The 18,734-nt window shown below is 39.2% G+C and overlaps 1 protein-coding gene across 3 annotated transcripts in view; it reads right to left on the bottom strand.

Annotated features, from left to right (window-relative positions):
• Positions 1-18,734, bottom strand: part of LOC103470921 (connector enhancer of kinase suppressor of ras 2) — a 76,653-nt gene that overhangs the window by 46,744 nt on the left and 11,175 nt on the right. For all 3 annotated transcript variants that reach the window (XM_008419639.3, XM_008419641.3, XM_081611716.1), the window contains exons 2-4: positions 8,652-8,815; positions 2,326-2,528; positions 590-677 (exon numbers count right to left, since the gene is read on the bottom strand). In XM_008419639.3, the coding sequence (XP_008417861.2) occupies positions 590-677; positions 2,326-2,528; positions 8,652-8,815 (455 nt within the window). The remainder of the gene's footprint in view (positions 1-589; positions 678-2,325; positions 2,529-8,651; positions 8,816-18,734) is intronic.

The following is an 18,734-nucleotide window of genomic DNA, read 5'->3' as shown; positions in this document are numbered from 1 at the left end:
CCTCTATTAACCCTTTAATAACGTATTTACCAGCGTTGCACTGAGAAGTAGCTCCTATATTGAGCTCAGCTGATGCGCAGTTCCACCACGTGTTTGCTGGCCAGTCTGGAGGAAGTGAGGAAGGAGTCAGAAGTTTGGAACCGCAGCTTTAAGGAGGAGCTACGCCTTGAAGGCGGAGCTAGGTCCACCCAGACATTTTGTACATGGGATATTAAAGGATTTCTCAAACGTGCATGAAAGAATCAAGGAAACACATGTTTATGTTGAGGGACTAACATTATTGTAAGTCTCAAAGAATGTTGATTTTACATCATACTTTAGTTTGTAAACTGCATAGCTAGCTTGTGAATTAAATATTTAGTTTGGAACTCTGATATTTAATCTGTAGAAAAAATATGGTGAAAATATGACTTTGAAGAATGAACATCCACATTTTTTCTCTACAATAAGCTAAATATACTACATTTTTGCTGTTAATTCTTCATGGTGAAACTTTACAAACCCCATATGAATTTCTCTCTTTTTTTCAATCTATATATGACCAATTATTGCGTTGTTCATGTGACAGTCTGATGATGTGTGAAAGCACCTGTTGTACAATGGTGGTCAGCTCTAAGCACAGCTGCACAATGTTGTTCTTCAGTAATGAATACTCAGTCACACTGGCGAATGGAGACCTGAAACAAACGAAAGCAGGTTGTAGTCGACAAACACACCGACTGCATAGGAAGCACATGTTCAACTTTACTTTGGGGGAGGCGGGCAGAAAAGCAATTTGTGTGGAGGATACCAATCAAATGCTGCGTTTATGTGTGTCAGCTATATCTTTCTGCATTTTACTCTCCCTGTCAACAACTACATTTGCTAAAGACTTGTGTCAAAGCTAAACTAAGACGCATGCTCTGATGTTGTTGTTGTTGAATCCGTGTTATCGCAGCTGTTTATTTTCTCCGCGTTTAACTCAACTTTATGCTGGTGATTACCATTTTTCTTCAGCAACTGAGGTTACAGTCATGATTTCGATAAAACGTGAAATCAGAAAATCTGTCCTTGCGTTCTGTGAACAGAAATATTCTATCAAATTTGTATTTTTGTAAAATTTAAAATATATAATTCAAAAAGAATTTGTAGATTTTACTATCTTTTGCTAACTGATATGCACATTCTCTAAAATTGCAGTGAAACCAATAGTTTACTGTAATCCAATAAACAGTAATATACTGTAAAAATTAATCACAATACATGACCAGTGAAATAAATGCTGTCGTCTCACTTAACAGCAAGTTACTGTTACTTTACTGTTAATCTACTGTAGTTCAGTTTACAGTAATATACTCTGAAAATACATTAACAAAGTGAACTGTAAGAAAAAAAAGGTAACACTTTATTTGAAGGGGTTTTTGAACAAGACTGACATGACACTGTCATAAACATGAATAAGCCTTCATGAATATTTATGACTGTTGTCATAAAGCGTCATTCGGTAAATTATGACACTTTTAATACAAAGTTGACATTATTCAAAATGTCTTTGTTATGACAACTTGACATTAACCAAGAAATCATTACTGATATAAATTTGTTATAAAAGTATTACTGATTGCACTTTAAAAATTAGGTAACTTTATGTTATTAAAGGTAAAGTTTAAACAGTAATGATGTCTTGGTTGATGTCAAGTTGTCATAACAAAGACAGTTTTATTATCAGCATATCATTATTCCAGAAATATAAGAAGGTCCACAATAAAAACAATAAAAAAACGAGATAATAAAATAATTTTTTTTTTTTTTTTACAAAAGGACAAGCACTGTGAAGCTTTCAGACACAGTAAGTCTGTAACTCCGGCTGAACATTTAGGGTTGTGAACGTCTGACCCCGTCTCCAGTCTTTTGCATTTCTTCCATGATTGGCTTCCAATTAGCTTCGTCCATTTTCCCATCAGCTCTGACCAGCTTCCTTGTGTCTTTTGAAGAAAAGCATCTCCTTAACCATGATGCTACAACCACCCTGTTTTACGATTGGGATGGTATTCTTGGTGTCTGACCAGAGCATCTTCTTTCATATGCTTGGTCTGTCCTCTACATGCTTTTTGACAAATGATATATAAAGTCGTGAATCTAAAACCTGTGGTAACCTCATCGTTTAACGCTTAGGAACCAAACTCTATCCTCCGAGACGTCGCTAGTCGCTCCGACAAAGTAGGATCCGCTTGGACGTGCTGTTCATGCCGGAGTGACCAACACAACCACATCGGATGACTGCTGACAACTTTTTTTTCGTGACAAGTCTATCATGTAAATAGTATAAGGATGAACAACTTTTACCTGTCAAGCCAGGCAAGCAGATTCTTGGCAGCACCAATCAAATCCACCACTGAGGTAAGGAAGTCGTTGGGCAACCTTCTGGAGGCTCGTCCGTCGTAATGACCCCCCCTCCGTCGGCCCAGGATGAAGTTCTGGAGGTTCTTTGCTGAAGCGTTGAGCTTGTGGGACAATGTTCTGAGGTTCTCTGTTTCTAAGCCATAGTTCTGGAAGAGAAACAGATGAGTATTTAGAAGAAGAAAAGAAAATGTTGTTCGGCTATTGCTACCACATAGGCTGGTTAGTTACAGCGCAGATTTCCGTGAGAACAGAGACACAAATCTAAGGTCAGATAAAGAAATCTTTTGAGATTTTCTGTATGTCAAGTTGTGTGTAAGGATACCACAGGGGCTGTAGTGGGAATAACACACTATCTTCTCATCACAGAAACAATCAATATCTTTCTGTTTCACTCCTTTTATATTTTTTGCTTTGCTTTTATGCACACCTCTTTGGCCTAGCCCTCAAACATCTTCACACAAGGACTTTTGATTTTGCTCCGGGGTTGACACATTTTGAACCAAAATATCTTCAGACATCGAGCCTGTCTCCTTCTCGAGTTTTATGAAGTGGGCATTTCCAGTGTCTTCATACTTCCATACAGTTTTGTTGTTTAGGTTAACATGGTACCTTCTGGCATCTAGAACCTGTATCAAAAGTTGAACCAGATTTGTGGAGGTCCATCATGGTCCGTCTGATATTGTGCCTGATTGGTTTAGATTTTTTTTTTTACTCTCCTGATCGCACAAGGTCGTAGTGCGTTTGAGCTGTGCTTAAACTACGTCTACAGGTGTGTCTCAGTTTAACTCAGTTATGTCATATATCGACTTATTAGAAGCTTATAAAGCATCATTCGGGTTCCCTCAAATTCTTTAAATGCATAGCAATTTTAGCTTATAAAAACATTTGACGATGAAGAAAGCAATAAACAATTATCTCTATTAAAAACAGTCAGAATATTACCCACTGCATGCTCATATATGATTCCAATTCAATGTACAAGAATGCCAACACTATACTTAGTAAGTCAAGAGACTTGACTGAAATGTCGTAAAAGAGCCCCAAAAACGTGCGTATTTGTGTCTTTTTAAAAACAAAACATCTTGTTGAGTGTGGGTTGGTACTTGGATTTTTTCTTTTTAGCTGAATCCTTCTGTCACATTAACCTAATTTTAAATTTTTTAGCATGTGATGAATAAACATCAACAAAAAGCCTGGTCTAAGTAATTCTGTCTGCTTTAGTGCTTTTTCCTTGTTAACACACACCTCCCACTCATTACAGACTTACTCATGTGGAGTTTTTAGCCAAGCACCAGGGGTTACACATGCATATGGGTTGCTACTGCCCTACATCATTATAAGAAAAGTAAACATTAATCAGGGATATGATAGCTTTGACACCAAAAAGCTTACTGATGACTCATCAACAGCTACATTATCTGAGCTGCTCCGTATTGCCGTATTGCAAAGTAATCTTGGTGTACAGCGTGCCCCCACCTATTTGTGGTGATTTTTTTCTGTGGAAAGAAAATCCAAGTAATTCAGAGAAAATCCGCCAATTTCAGTTTTTTTTTTTTTCAAAGTGCATCAAAAGTATTCAAAAGAAAACAGCTTGAGAAGCTTGAATATGGGAGCAATGCTATTTATTTTATTGGCTCCAGGTGCTGTATTCAATTTCCTTGGCACTGATTGGCTGTTTCCCCAAGATGGATCTATATTGACAAAAGTATGTGATTAAAAAGATATCAAATATCGCATTATGGAGAAGGATCAAACCTTTAGTAACCATAGAAACAATGTCGCGCCGTCATGTAGCCTTGCATGTATGGGGGAAAAAAACTAGTCAACATCTCTCTTTTGTATGTTTTTAAGGCTGCTGATTATGGGTGATAAAAATCATGTGGTGTGAATTCAGGCAAAGGCGGCAATTTGATCAAGAAGTCAGGAGGGAGGAGATATGTGTCGGTTGCTAAGCTAGCCGTTTCAAACTTTTGTAAATACCGCCGTCTATGAGCCCCCACCAGGTGTGTTACGTTCACAGACAAATTAGCTCGATTCGAACAAGTAAAATCCACGAATAAACTGGCAAAAACAACTTTGGAAAAGCATTGCTCCATTCAATACCCTCGCCCATCACTTCCGATGGTGCCTCGAATGATGTATGACGTAGTTGCAAAGGGTCAATAAACGCCAATGAAACAAAGCTTTTGAAAAACTACTTACTACACTCTGACAGGTGACTGACACACTGAGGTTCAATGAGTCACATTTTGTGCATTTATTACATTAATTCAGAGCTCTAGAACAAGAGGGATCTGCAACACGCCATGCGAACGTCCCCACTCACACAGCTGTGCTGTCAGGGTAATCAATGGGAAGCGGGCAGGTAGTGAGAGGATCAGATTACTTCTTACTTCCTCCTGCCGATTTGCCATGAATCTGTACATGTCATATCAGTGATGGTTACGTTTTCTGTTTGCCGACGGAGAAACCTACGTTTTGGTGTATAATATGTGTAGAAAGAGTGAAATATGAGCGAGTTAGAAGAGTTTGTTTCTCAGAGCTAGTGGGCTAGTGTAGCTTAATTGCTTAGCAACCATAGCAGCCCATGCTTTTTTTTTCTTCTCAAGACTGAGCATAATGTCAGCAAAAACTTGAAGAGGGGTTTTATGAAATATGTAAAAGATTTATAAAAAGATTTTATTTAAAAAAAATAAAATAAATAAATAAATAAAAGCTGAAATAAACCGAAGTAGCTGAAGGATATGACTTCATTTTAAAGTTTGAATGGCCTTTCCAGCTGAAAGTAGTTGGCTGTGAAAAAGCGCAAAGTTTTCAGCAGAATTTTTCAGAAATTATGGGATGTTCCGTTCATGTCAATGGGGCCCAAGATGATCATAACAAAAGGCTGAATATTTCATAAACTGTGGAAGATGTCAATACCAAAAGACAGGACTAACGACGTAGCCTTACGGCGTTCACACTAATTAGGCAACTGCGGAACCAAAAGGCATGACGACTGAAAGGAAGGAGGGAGGAAAGACGGAGAGCACCCAGCGATGCGTCTCTCTCAAACTGGGTCAGGCTCCCACCGCGCTCCGTGTGATTTTCTGCATCCTGCGCGAACAGAGATGCATGCATACACTCGGAGCGTACATGTTTGCACTGCTGTAATTAGGCTGTCACGTCATGACGTGATTTAAAAAAGAATCCGTGTGCGTCTGCCTGCCTCCAGGGCCGACTAAATGAACTCGCGCGTGCTGCTGATACCGAGAGAAGTCATTTAAAAGGCTGCATGCACGTGTGTGCAAATCAATATCGTTATAGGATGATGCCATTATTACCACCGACACCCACAGCGGCCTTGTCATTGTGGTTGGCACAGCAACTGTGTACGGAGTGGCCTCCTCTTTATTCCGATTCCTCTGCCATGGCTCATGCACTAAGTCGCAATAAAAGCAATGTACGTGCCTTACTATCTGTCTTATAATCATTTCCTTCAGAAACACAAAGATAACTACATATTGAGTCTGCATGTGTGATAAATTTGCGTCTAATACGCAGGGGTTAAGGTAGTTTTAAATTCTTGGGGGGTATGACAAAAAAAAAAGATATATATATATATATATATAAAAGCTGGGTAGCCATTGAATTGCTACAGAATAAAGAATAATTAGACAATTAATTTAATTTCACATAATTATCGTGGTAGAAGCCATTTGTTTGTTAAATACTTAATGAAACATATTTACCGTGTTTGATGTTTGTTGTAAATGGCTATAGTCACAAAGAACGAGGTAATTAGTCCACGTTTGTCATTTATTGAATGTTCAGAAACTACCGCGGCTGTGATGCGCCAAGACAAAGGAAAACAAAGGTAAAACAACCTGAACAGGTGATCAACTCTAAACCACTCACACATTTTTACTCTCCGTCTGTCATTTAAGCACACCCGTTGCCATGGCAACCTCCTGCGCTGCACTGTCGCTCCCATCTCTTGCAGGTACTGCGTACCCCCACTAAATCTTTTAGGGATACGCAGTACCCTGCCGTACCCCCTTACTTTCACCCCTGCTAATACGTGAATATTTCTTCTTCGTCGTCTTCTTTTTTGCACTATGCTGAATTTTAAATTTATACCGTGGATTTTTCTAAATTGAATCAAGCTGCAATTTTCATGTCAGACCATTTGAAAAGAGTCCGTATTTGTTCATCTATTTACAGTCGGAAGGTTGAAACGAGGCATAAAGCCTCGTTTCAAACCACTATGTTGCTAATCACAACATAGTGGTTTGGATTCCTTTTTAAAAAATGACCCAGTTTAAGAAAACCGTTCTGTAAAAGACGGATTGTGTGACTGATGTATGAGTCAAACAGCCGGATGACTATAAAGTATGTTTCTCAGAGATGAACACAAGGATGGCGTCTCAATTTCTCCGTGAAACACTCTAAAAAGCACTCTAAAAAATAATTTAAACAACGTTCTTCGGGTTTGTTTATCTGAAGCCTTTTGTCGGTTAATTCCAGCACAAACAGGATGGGCAAAAATAGATTTAAAATTTTATCAAGCTATTTTCTCACTTCTTTCTTTCAATATCGGCACAAATTCCACACCAGAAATAGACTTTTGTTTTTAGTCTTTATTACTAAAAGACTTTTTGTTTTTCTGAAATCTAAATACAGAAAGCGGTTTATGACCCTCCAACCATAAAGCCAATTTTACGTTGGATATGTCAGGATTTATAAATATCACATAAGCCATGTTTTTGTCTTTTGTAGGGCGATGTCAGTTTTGTGACTATTGTCAAGTAAGCATTGTGCTTAAATGACATCAGGATCAACTTTGCTATGTTTCCAAAGTGACCCGAGACAAAAACATAAAAATAAATGTGGATGAATTTAGTCGTGACTTTAATCACAAATTCAACGCCGCACTAAGAGGGATGACTAACTATAGCATTAACTTTTAGTACTTGTTAGGTGAGAACCTGCACATTAAGAATAATCTCAGAGATTCTGCTTCTCAAATTCTCATCCGTAAGTGTGTGTGTGTGTGTGCGTGTGCGTGTGTGTGTGTGTGTGTGCGTGTGTGTGTGCGCGCGCGCGCGTGTGTGTGTGTGTGTGTAGATGAGGGTCTGAGTGTGTCCATTCTTAGGCAGTGTAGTGATTGGTACTCTGGGACACTCAGTCCCATGCTGGAAGATTTGAATGAGAAGAGGTGCTGATTAACACACACACACTCACACACACTCACAGACCCTCTTCCGCACATTTGAGCAGCTCCTACTAATCCAGCCATGTGTGCCTGAGAGATAAGGTGCATCCTGCATGCTCTTTCTACATATTCTCCCTCTCTCTTTCCCTCTCACCTCTCCTCCACTCCCTCCTTTCACCCGTTCTGGGAGAGTAGCACCTAATTCCCCCTAATTCGCTAATCCTGAGCAGGGCCACTGCACATACAGTCAGCAGTGACCGAGGCAGTGCGCGCAAAGCAAGACTCAGGTCAACGAGGACTGTTATTTATTTATTTACTTTGCTATTTTTTAAGCCAATATCAATACTGATGCTCCAGAAAGTATATATAATAAATCTGCCTTTTCATGACACTCTCTTGTTTTCAAAAGCTTTTCTTCGCAAAATTCTGTCCACACATTTTGACCGAAATGCATGCAGCAGATTTTACACAAAACAATGAATCAAAAAGATTGAGACCAGACAATAGTAACGGTGTAAATGTGGGAAAAACTGGTTACTGTGATCAAAGATTAACCAGTGTGTTGCAGAAACACACAGTAGATGTAACTGGGCAATACTGAGCAGACCAATCATTGAGCCACTTGGCCAGCTAGCAGCTAACGTAATTAAGGAATATTGCATTACAAAAGCCTGTAGCTTCATCTGTACTTCTAGAAATATTTGGTTTTTGTTGTTCTTGCAGTGCTACAGCGGCCATGCCAGCTTTCCAGTTAGCTCATTGGTTTTTAAAGTAATGTTCTTCATGAAACTACTATGTTATCCAATACTAATCATCTTCTAACATTTTCCATCGATTAGAATTTTCCACAGGCAACTAGTTATGTGACAAGATGGCAGCAGCAAAATAGAAAGCAACAAAATGTGGAAAAATTGCAATGATTGGTTAATTTAAAGAATTCATGGATATTTCAAAAGGTTTTATCAATACATTCTGGAACAACCGAGCCTTTAACAGCATTCATGATTTTAATTTGGCCCAAAACAAAAATGAGTTTAACACCCCCGGGTTAAAACAACCCAGTATGGGGACTGACCAGGGCACAGAGGAGGTCCACAGCTTCCAGTATAAGCTCCTGGTGTCCTATTCTGGTGACGCCGAGCTCTTCCAGCTCCTGGTGGGTGATGTGCAGCAGCTGCTCTCCTCCTATCTGCTCCCGCTCAAAGCTCTTCACATACTGCTGGAGGCAGTCATCCAGACCTGAGAGGGGGGGAACACACAGATTCGCATTAGGAGATTCTGGTGGGCATGTGTGGGGTAAGCTGTTGGCAGAAAATAACCAAAACCTTCAGTCTGATGAGTGGTTCAGAGGGCTGCCTGCTCTGGAACAGAGATGGGAAGAATAAGATAAGGAAATGTCATTTGTGAAAATGCCTTCAGAGATAACTGTCATATTGGAGTCTGAGCAGACCAACAAGAGGCGATCTGTATTGAAGTATGGGAGTGGTTGTTGTCCACACCAAACAACATTTAATTAATTGCAGCCACAGATAAACACCAGCCTGAAGGCAGATGTCTTTTCAATGCTTTGCTGGCGTCCAATAACGATCACCGAGAAAAAAAAAAACAGAATGAAACATCTGCTGTGTCCGTATCTGATCATGAGCAAATATACGTACAGGCAGAATAAGAGTTATCGTAGCACTACTGCTTTTTACATCAAAGCGAGCAAGGCAAGATCTATATTTTATTTATGTTTAATGCAAATAAATAAATATTAGCACATTTTGGATGAAACTGCACCTTGAATAGAGAAGTATTCAAGGAAAATATGTAGGCCCTTTCTCTAATCTGTAATTTCTTAGAATATTACAGGCCACATTAAAGAAAACGAGTTACAATCTGCAGTGTGGCTCATATGATTTTAAATGAATGTGAAAGTTGTGGGACTTTATGTGTGTAATCCATATTTTTTTATACTAATGTGCAGTAGGAGCTTCCTCTGCAGACAGCCGGTTGGGTGTGTGCGCTTGTGTGTGTGTGGGACACTATGGATCAGTAAGAGCTTCTGGCTCAGAACCTAACAAAGTCAGCAGAAAGCACATCTCCCCATAGACCTAATGAACAAGCCTTCTCCAAAATGAGCAGAGACAGAGCGAAACACACACAAAGGGACATAAATCCATGCACACTTCGAGCATAGTGGCTGGCTACACAAGTAGCTCATCCCTCCACAAACACACACATCAAACACAACCACCCATCCCCAGCCGCCCGTCCCAAAACGATTGCAACTGCTGTTGTTACTGTCGTTAAAGCCCGGGGGAGCTGCAAGGGAAAACACTGATGCCCGAGGGAAGCAAAGCTGACAGGGAGCAGAGTGTGTGCTACCACCTTAATACACCCACCATACACAGCCACACATGCATGCACACACACACACACTCACGCACAGACACTTGGTACAATTAAAAGAAATATCAAGAGCACAAGGCGTCTCACCAGGGGAACGTGAGAGACCAACTGTAAGCCTTCTGTCGAATCAAGAGACATTCAGAAGAAGCAATCTTGCTACAGTAGCAGAGCAATTTTAAATCTAACACATTCGTAAAAAGGCTCTGAACTGTAACGGAACAAGTGAAATGTATTTAACGGAATGCATTCCCAATGGAAAAAACCCTGTTGCCCCCATTGTTAGTGTCTGCTGCAGACAAAAACGGTACAAGGTTGACCCATGGAGAGCTGCAGGGATGCCAAGTTTACACGTAAGCCTGCTCTAGTGCTGCTGTGAAATCAAGTGGGCGCATGTGTCGGCTGGTTTCCATGCAGCCATATGTAGCACTACAATCAGGTAATGGGGATTTTTTGAAAAATATTTGAACTTGTGTTCCAAACTTCCTGAAGTAAAATGTTTTTATTTGGAAGTTAAAATGTAACCCATCTGCAGTATCACCACCTGAAGCAGGTTGTAGTACGTTCCTGACCCTGGAGGGTGTCCTATCTGAGGCCGTGGTTCCCACATTGGTCTCCTGTGCAAACTGGCTTGAAGGAAGGGATCGAACCCAGATTTGGAAAAACAATTAATTCTGGGATCTGATCAGGATACCTTTGAGAAAGCTCTCTCTCAAGAGGCTTCAAGAATGTTTTACAGGGAAAATCCATTTTGGTTTGAGAATGCCTTGGGATCTCTAGTAATCTCTTCTCACTGGTAAAAGACCAAAGTTATCTGAATGGATGGATGTTTGGTATAAATGTTAGTGATTTCCAATGACTATTAAATATAAAGTCTGGTTAGAGTTCTGGGAAAGACCATCTTTATATAGAAGCCATCATGTGAGGTTTCTTGAGACAGAAACTTTTGGATAGATGGTTGTGGAGGGAAAGTAACTACACATGTCAAGCTGGCTGAATTATTTTCACCTTTTTAAGCCGGTAATCAATCCATCCATCCATCCATCCATCCATCCATCATCTTCCGCACCAAGAGGAGACAGAACACCGCCCCCCGACCCAAAGAAGGTACTCCACCCTTTTCCGGATCAATCAAGGCTGTGGTTTCAGACTTGGAGATGCTGATTTTTATCTCGGCTTCTTCACACTCAACTGCGAGCCACAACTGTCGGATGAAGCCAGTAGGCATCTGGCTTCATCAGACATCTGCAAAAAGCAGAGATCTGATCCTGAGTAAAACCAAGACGAATCCCCTCAACACCTTCGCTGGACCTAGAAATTCTGTTCTTACAGGTTATGAACAAAATCTGTGACAAATGGCAACGCTTGGTGGAGTTCAGCTCTCACTGGAAAGAAATCTGATCAGTAATATCAATTTAAAATAGTCTTCAGCTTAGATGTTCTAATACCTTTTATTGTAATAGAATTTAAATCTTAAAGCTGGTGGTGTGAAAAATCAAGTAGTGATAGAACAAGGAAATTCGGTATTCAGAGAAGTGTCACGTTTTGAGTTTGAAAGGGACTCTGGCATATAAGTAATTAATCATAAAAATAAATCAATCAATAATGAAACTTACAAAAGCATGGGAGGAGAAACAACATCGGGACAAGCTGAGTCTCAGGGAGAACAAAGGAAAGCCAATAGAAGAATCCAGCACTATATGACAGGAAATGAGAAGCTTAGATAGGGGGAGCTTGATTGCTGGATGAGGAACAGGTGGCAGATTGTAACCAAAACATGTACTCAAATGCACAAAGAACAAAAGTTCAAATCTAAAGAAATTAACCGATAAGATCGAGGTTGAACTAAAAAAATAAATAAATAAATAATCAAAATACAAACAGATGAAAACCAAAGCTAGAACATTCGAGGCATAGTAGAAGTAGAAGTATTTAGGGATTACATAAATACATTTATTTGTGCTTCAAGCTGTACCTCCCACCTCAAAAACCATCGAATACAGAAGTTTGATCCAGTTTCAGCTTCCCATGAATTTTGCAGTGACTCTGTAAATGTAATAAAGCGTAGTTCCTGTTATAGAATCATTTTTATAGCTGAAAATCACAGCTTTAAGGGCCACTATATGAGTATCTCTCCCTTCCTGTGGAGCTAGAGCTAGCACTGCTGCGGTGGGAGGAGCTACTGCGGGGATATTTCAACTTTTTATAGTTCGAATATCTCTGTGGCATGACTCTAGACTTTTATTCTCCCCAAAACTCCTACAATTAGAGTCAGGAATCTATATCCTCAAAACCATCCATTTTACAATTTTGCCTGATGTGTCAGAGCACTGTCTTATTGGAAAGCTCCAAGGTGCCTACAACCAAACTTTTCTCCAGACTGCAACCTAACTGGGCCGGTTGAAAGCATCAAGCCTACACCAAGGTTTTAAAATGCTACAGCTTCCAAACAAGCAAAATAAATTCCAGCAAAGTATTGATTGATTGGCTTTTCTTCCGCAGTATGGTGCAATTACTGCAGTAGAACTGTCCTGCCCTATCCTGTTGCTACATACTGCTAGCTGGCTAAAAGATTACTTCTTTTTTTAAAAAACATGACTTGTACAACTTCCTTTTTTGTCTTGTCATGAAAAAATCAATAATATCTGGGGGATAATTGCAAAAAAAACACAGTCATCGTTCTAAATAAGATAAGGATCTTTTTAGAACTGCAGTTATTAAGCTAAAGCTAGCATGACTATTTAGGATCCAGATAAAGCAGAAAGCCAAACTAATGAAACAGCTTATAAAAACCTATGATACTTGAGTTAAGGTGTAAGAAGCAGAACAGTATTCTACACAACAGGCATGGTTATTATTGGAAAACTATTAAATTAGTAAGAATTTGCCATAGATTTTTTACTCGTAAATACATGCTATAGATATATGTTTAATACATATCACCATAAGAAATAACTCCCTACTTTCTGCAATAAAATTACATTACTATACCACAATGCACTAATGAAATTAAACCCTACTATTTAATTCAAGGTCATTACACAATCAGAATCTCATGCCACCTAATGCCTGGTAACATTGCATCCAATTAAAATGGAAATTCGATGCCAAATAGACACAATCCTATGCAGACAGTTGTTAATTCGCCATATTAGAAATTCCTATGGCTTAAAAAAAAAGTCTGCAAGCAGCTCTTTGAAACTGTTGTAAATAAAAGTGTTATATTTAAAAATTTGCACTTTTTTCCGTTCTGAAATGACAGAAAGCACGAGCCACATGTTTATTACAATGGCAGTCGTGTCGTGTGTGGTCAAATAAGTCCACCACCGTTGACAGGCAGGCGAAAGCTGGTGAAGTTTGCAAATCAACAGCCGACCAGCAGTGGTCGACAACGAGGTGGAAGGTTACAAAATAACAAAATGGCTGTACATGTCTCCTCTCTCTCAGAGACTGCATTTGAAAAAATGGCTGCAGAGTGGCGCAGTTGGTAGAGCTGTTGCCTTGCAGCAAGAAGGTTCTGGGTTTGATTCCCGGCCCTGGTCTTTCTGCATGGTGTTTGCATGTTCTCCCTGTGCATGCGTGGGTTTTCTCCGGGTACTCCGGTTTCCTCCCACAGTCCAAAAACATGACTGTCAGGTTAATTTGTCTGTCTAAATTGTCCCTAGGTGTGAGTGTGTGTGTGCATGGTTCTTTGTCTCTGTGTTGCCCTGCGACAGACTGGCGACCTGTCCAGGGTGACCCCGCCTCTCGCCCGGAACGTTAGCTGCAGATGGGCACCAGCAACCCTCCTGACCCCACTAAGGGACAAGGGTGTAAAGAAAATGGATGGATGGATGAAATAAAATAAATACTAGAAGAAGTTACACAAATAACATAAGTGTTATGTCACTTAAAGAGACAGAAACAGCTGAGCTAACTTAAAGGAGGCTGCTGCAGCTGCCTGCAGCAACCTGTCAGTCTTCAGAAAGTGTTAGTGAACCTCAGAATGCCTTCGTATGATACGATGTGACAACAAAAATTATTCATGACATTACTTTTGAAAGCATGTGCACTCAGCTTTTAGCGTATGAAACTTCTGCAGAGCAATGTTATTTATTTAAAGAGGTTATAAATAAAAAAACAACAAAAAAAAAGGTTAACTGTCACTTCTCGGAAAAGACTCCTGCTGGAGCTGCGTTTGTCTTCTGCAGAGCACGCAAGGATCACTGTTGACTGCTGTCTTCCCTTCCATCAACTTATGATGTGTTCTTGTGTCAGATGCCTATACACTAAAACGACAAAAAAAACATCCTCATAACTCTGTGTGTGTGCGTGTGTGCGCGCGTGTGGGTGTGTGTGTGTGTGTGTGCGTGTGTGTGTGTGTGCGTGGGTGTGCGTGTGTGCATGTGTGTGTGGGTGTGACACACAGCTGCCAGCCAATCAGATGAGCCAGAAAGTCTCATCTCTGGAGTTCCTGCGGGACAAACAGCTGATCCGGGTTCATCTGCAAAGTTCAGGCTCCAGATGTAAAGAGCACTTTGAGGCCAGCACACACAAAATCATGCTTGGTGTTTGGTTTCTGTACAGTGACAAAAAATATGTTTACTTTAGGTAAATGTGGTGACAGAGGGATGATATACTAGCTCATAACAGAAACATTTAAAAAAACAGCCACATGGTGCCACCGTAACAGATATGATGAATATTTTTTTTCTTTGTTTTTTAGATAGTTCTTTCTGCTGAATTTTGACCACTTTTACTGAACTGCATTTGGCCAGGGCTGTGCTTGTAACAAAGCATCAGTGTACTGCTTTATCTGTTTTTAGAGTCACGTTTTCAGCCACCAACATGGCATCAGATGGGATTCACTAAATGAAATGTGAGTCCAGAGAATATCTTTTTGATGATGGCTTTTGTGTTTCTCACGGACGTGGATGTCATATTAATTTGGGGGTTTTAATGATTCATTTAAAGCATTTTATTTTTCAGAGTAAAATGAAGAGCAAAGGAGAAAATCATGAAATGGGTGCATATGTTTTAAAATGTATTCTTTAATCCACACATTGTCAAAATTATACATGGCGACTGACATGCACGTCTCCGAGAATTTAGTTTTTTTGTGATGTTGTTTGTGTTTGATAAGCTTGTGCAGCAACATGATGCAGTTAGGTACTGTTAATAAAGTGCAATATAAATAAATGTGACTTTACTTAATGTGAAGTACAGTCAAATGACACCAATGACAAGAAGTGTATCTGGATTTAGTCGAGACGTTGAAACCTAAAAACAATGCGCCAGCTGTCATGTGTGCTGATCTTGAACAGACAATGTTGACCATCTCCATGTTCTCCAGCTTCACCTTCAATCAGTCCAGAATTGTGCCAGATGCAAATTTATAGCTACAAGGACTATTTTGTTTCTCTCCTATTTGGTAAGGAATTTTCCAAGCACGTGTGAGTGTTTGTACATATTTGAGCTTGATTTTATATTGGAACATTAGTCCCCATTCCTAAAGAGAGCGGTCATCATCAAAAGCAAAAAGTTAATATGACATTCACTGCAGAAACATAAAATATTACCATGTACTTTATAATAATATCATAGTTCACTTGAATTAAAACAAAACTGACGTGCAAGTAAATTTTCAGCAAAATATAAGAACTTGTTTTAAATAAATAATTCCTTAATATGGATGAAAAAGTACCAGTTCCACTGACAGATCGTTTCACTTTTGACATGGGAAAAATGTCTCTTTATATGTAAAATAATCTGCAATGAAACCAGTTCTTTTTTAAAGTTAATTGATAATAATCAGTCAATCAACTTTATTTCTGCAGCACATTTCAAAAATCACTAGAATATAAGTGCTTTACATTAATACTGAAATACGTGGAAAAAAAATACAGACATACAAAACATATACAAACAATGTAACTTGTTCCACAATTTGCGATTAATAAAGGAACTATTGACTTAAAATAAGCTACTATATCTTGATGAAAAGCTACCTGTACGTTAGTTCTGTCTTATTTCAAGTGTAGTAACATATTTCCACTGGAAATTAGACCAAAAATACTTGGTAAGACTTGGCAGCATTCATGGTGACGATGATTGAATGTAAAAACCTTCGAATTAGAAGAGTGTGAAAAAGATTTTAAAAAAACATTGTTTCTCAAATTATTTTAGGTGAAATTCTTCTCAAACTGTGAGTTGTGACACATTTTGCTGTATTTTCTTTGAACTGGGAAATCATGTGGCTTCTCATTACAGTCTGATCCTAAAAATAGTTTTAAGAAATGTTTTAATAGGTGGACCTAAATGTTCCTCTCTGGGTTGCAGCTTTAAAAGGCATGGCTGTTTTAAAATCTAATGTCTGGTTAACAAGAAAAAGGGAAAAAAAACTCAGCTAATTTGATTCAGTTCCAAACATAAAAAGAAAAAAAAAGTTTTATGTTCACTCCCTCAGACACCAGAGCTATTTTTGTATTATTAACTTGTTTTCTGACATATTTACTCCATGAGAGAAACAGCTCTATAGGATCTCCATCCCTCGATCCTGACCATCTCCGAGTCCCAGCGCTCCAAGTCTAGAGCAAGCATCTCTTGTTGACAGCTTCATCAACATTTAATGCAACTCCCTCTGATTTCTCTCTCTCTCTCTCTCTCTCTCTCTCTCCCTTTCATTTACTGGGTGAAAAAAGTCGGCTCCCCAATCAGAAACACAAGGGTTACCAGGCAACCGGAGCGTAAGAGCCCTCCAAGAAGAGGCAAGAACCAGCATATGACGCCCCTCAAGACCCTGCACTGATGCGAGGCGAGAGATCACGCATGAGGCTGCAGACTGGAGCCTGAAGGAGCCTTCAGCACACTGAGTGGAGGCTTGTTGGGCACAGCAGAATAAAATAATAAAATAAAATAAAGTAAAAAGCTGTGTTAGAGAGAACATGTTTTGTTGTCTGGTAGCAAAAAAAAAAAAGAATCGAGTTAGAACGGAATATTGTATCGGGAACAGAAAACGACCAAATACAGTACACTCCCTGACCTCATCTGTGAAGTGAAGAAGAAGAAAAAAAAAAAAATAAAAGTATATATATATATATATATATATATATATATATATATATATATCACAACTGTCTCTAAAAATGTTCCCTAATGTGAAACATTCATCAGCTCATGGCAGGATATTTGTGCGAACGTTCGCTTCCTGCTTGTTTTCAGTGAGACCAAGCGAGAGGACAGCGGTTAAAGAGGGAAGGGAAACGGGGTCGAGTAGAAAAAATGAAATAAAAAGTAAAAAGTCAGGGAGTTCAGAGGCAGAGATCGACTCTAACAACAGGAGAAGGCCCCTGGAGAACCTGAAGTAGGTACTGTCAAGTATACAAATACCGCGCCGCAATAAAAAGCTTGTGGACTCGAGCAGTTATTCGCCAGCCTTTCCCTAAAAACAGTTTGTCTGTGTGTTTATAGCTAGCTTACTGGCGCACGGACAAACCTGGGAGTGTATTTACTGACACCCCTGGAATAATAATCTTATTCAATATTAAATTGAATAAGATTAAATTAAACTGGTGAAAGTACATATAGAATATACATTAGCACTTCGTGAGAACAGCAAGGTGTCACTACATGAGTATACGGTAAAAACACAAGAGCTTATCGCATCTATGGCTCAGGATGTTGGACAGTGTGGAAAACTTGTGGTAAGACTCAAATAGATCATTCTGATCAATTTTTAAAAAGGTGAAGTATAAATGAGAAAAAATCCCTCCGTTATATTTATTTTCAGAGGGATTGTTGGGGTCAAATGATTGTACCACTGGTGATTTTGATGATAAAGAAAATTATTTACATTAAATGTTGAATTCCTCTAAAGGCTTTTCACCCATCTTCAGAAGAGCTGTTAATAATTGTGGCTGTCACAATAATGTCTGTATGTATCATTACAGACGTTATCACTGTTAAAATAACTGAGGCCAGTATACGTACAACCTGTAATTGTTTTGTTTTGTCTTTACCAGAACCTTATTACAATCTGCTCCACTGATGAACTGAAAGTATTTAATTTCTGGTGTCTGGTTTATTTGCATATAGAGCCGTCTCACTCACAAAAGGTCATCTCGTGACACTTTCCAAATAGAACAAATAAGCGGAATCAAACTCTTAATTAAATAGTCCTATTTCGTCCAATTAAAATCCAATTTATCCTAATCCAGGCCATTTATAATCCAATTCAATTTACTTCTGTAAGATTACGTTGTTAATTGTGGTGTCGGAAGAAGCTGCCGGATGCAGAAACAAGTTTTTTTTGTTATGATTTTATTTATGTCAAATAAGAACATTTCACTAGGAGACAGGCAGACGTGGCCGCTGAGGGTTTCATTTGCTTTATTTTGTTATCGGCTATTTTGAATGTCACTCTAATTTGACCTTTTACTCCTGCATCATAAAGGAGACATAAGGAACATATCCTCCTTGGAGCAGCCCTCCACTGCAACTCCCCTTGGCAGTTCCTCTAGACTAGCCAGCAGCAATTAGCAAACACCTGGTGGTGTTTTTTTTTCTTCTTCTTCACTCAGATGAGGTCAGGGAGTGTACTGTATTTGGTCGTTTTCTGTTCCCGATACAATATTCCGTTCTAACTCGATTCTTTTTTTTTTTGCTACCAGACAACAAAACATGTTCTCTCTAACACAGCTTTGCTGAGCTCATTATACGAGCTACTCCTCATTGAAATGCTGGTAAAAAGGTTGTGAGTATACTGAGAGAGGAGCCATTTTGTGACCTG

This window comes from Poecilia reticulata, chromosome 10 (genome assembly GCF_904066995.2).
Source record: "Poecilia reticulata chromosome 10, P_reticulata-male-v2, whole genome shotgun sequence".
NCBI classification, from domain to species: Eukaryota; Metazoa; Chordata; class Actinopteri; order Cyprinodontiformes; family Poeciliidae; genus Poecilia; species Poecilia reticulata.
This window is presented reverse-complemented; position numbering and strand designations above follow the sequence as displayed.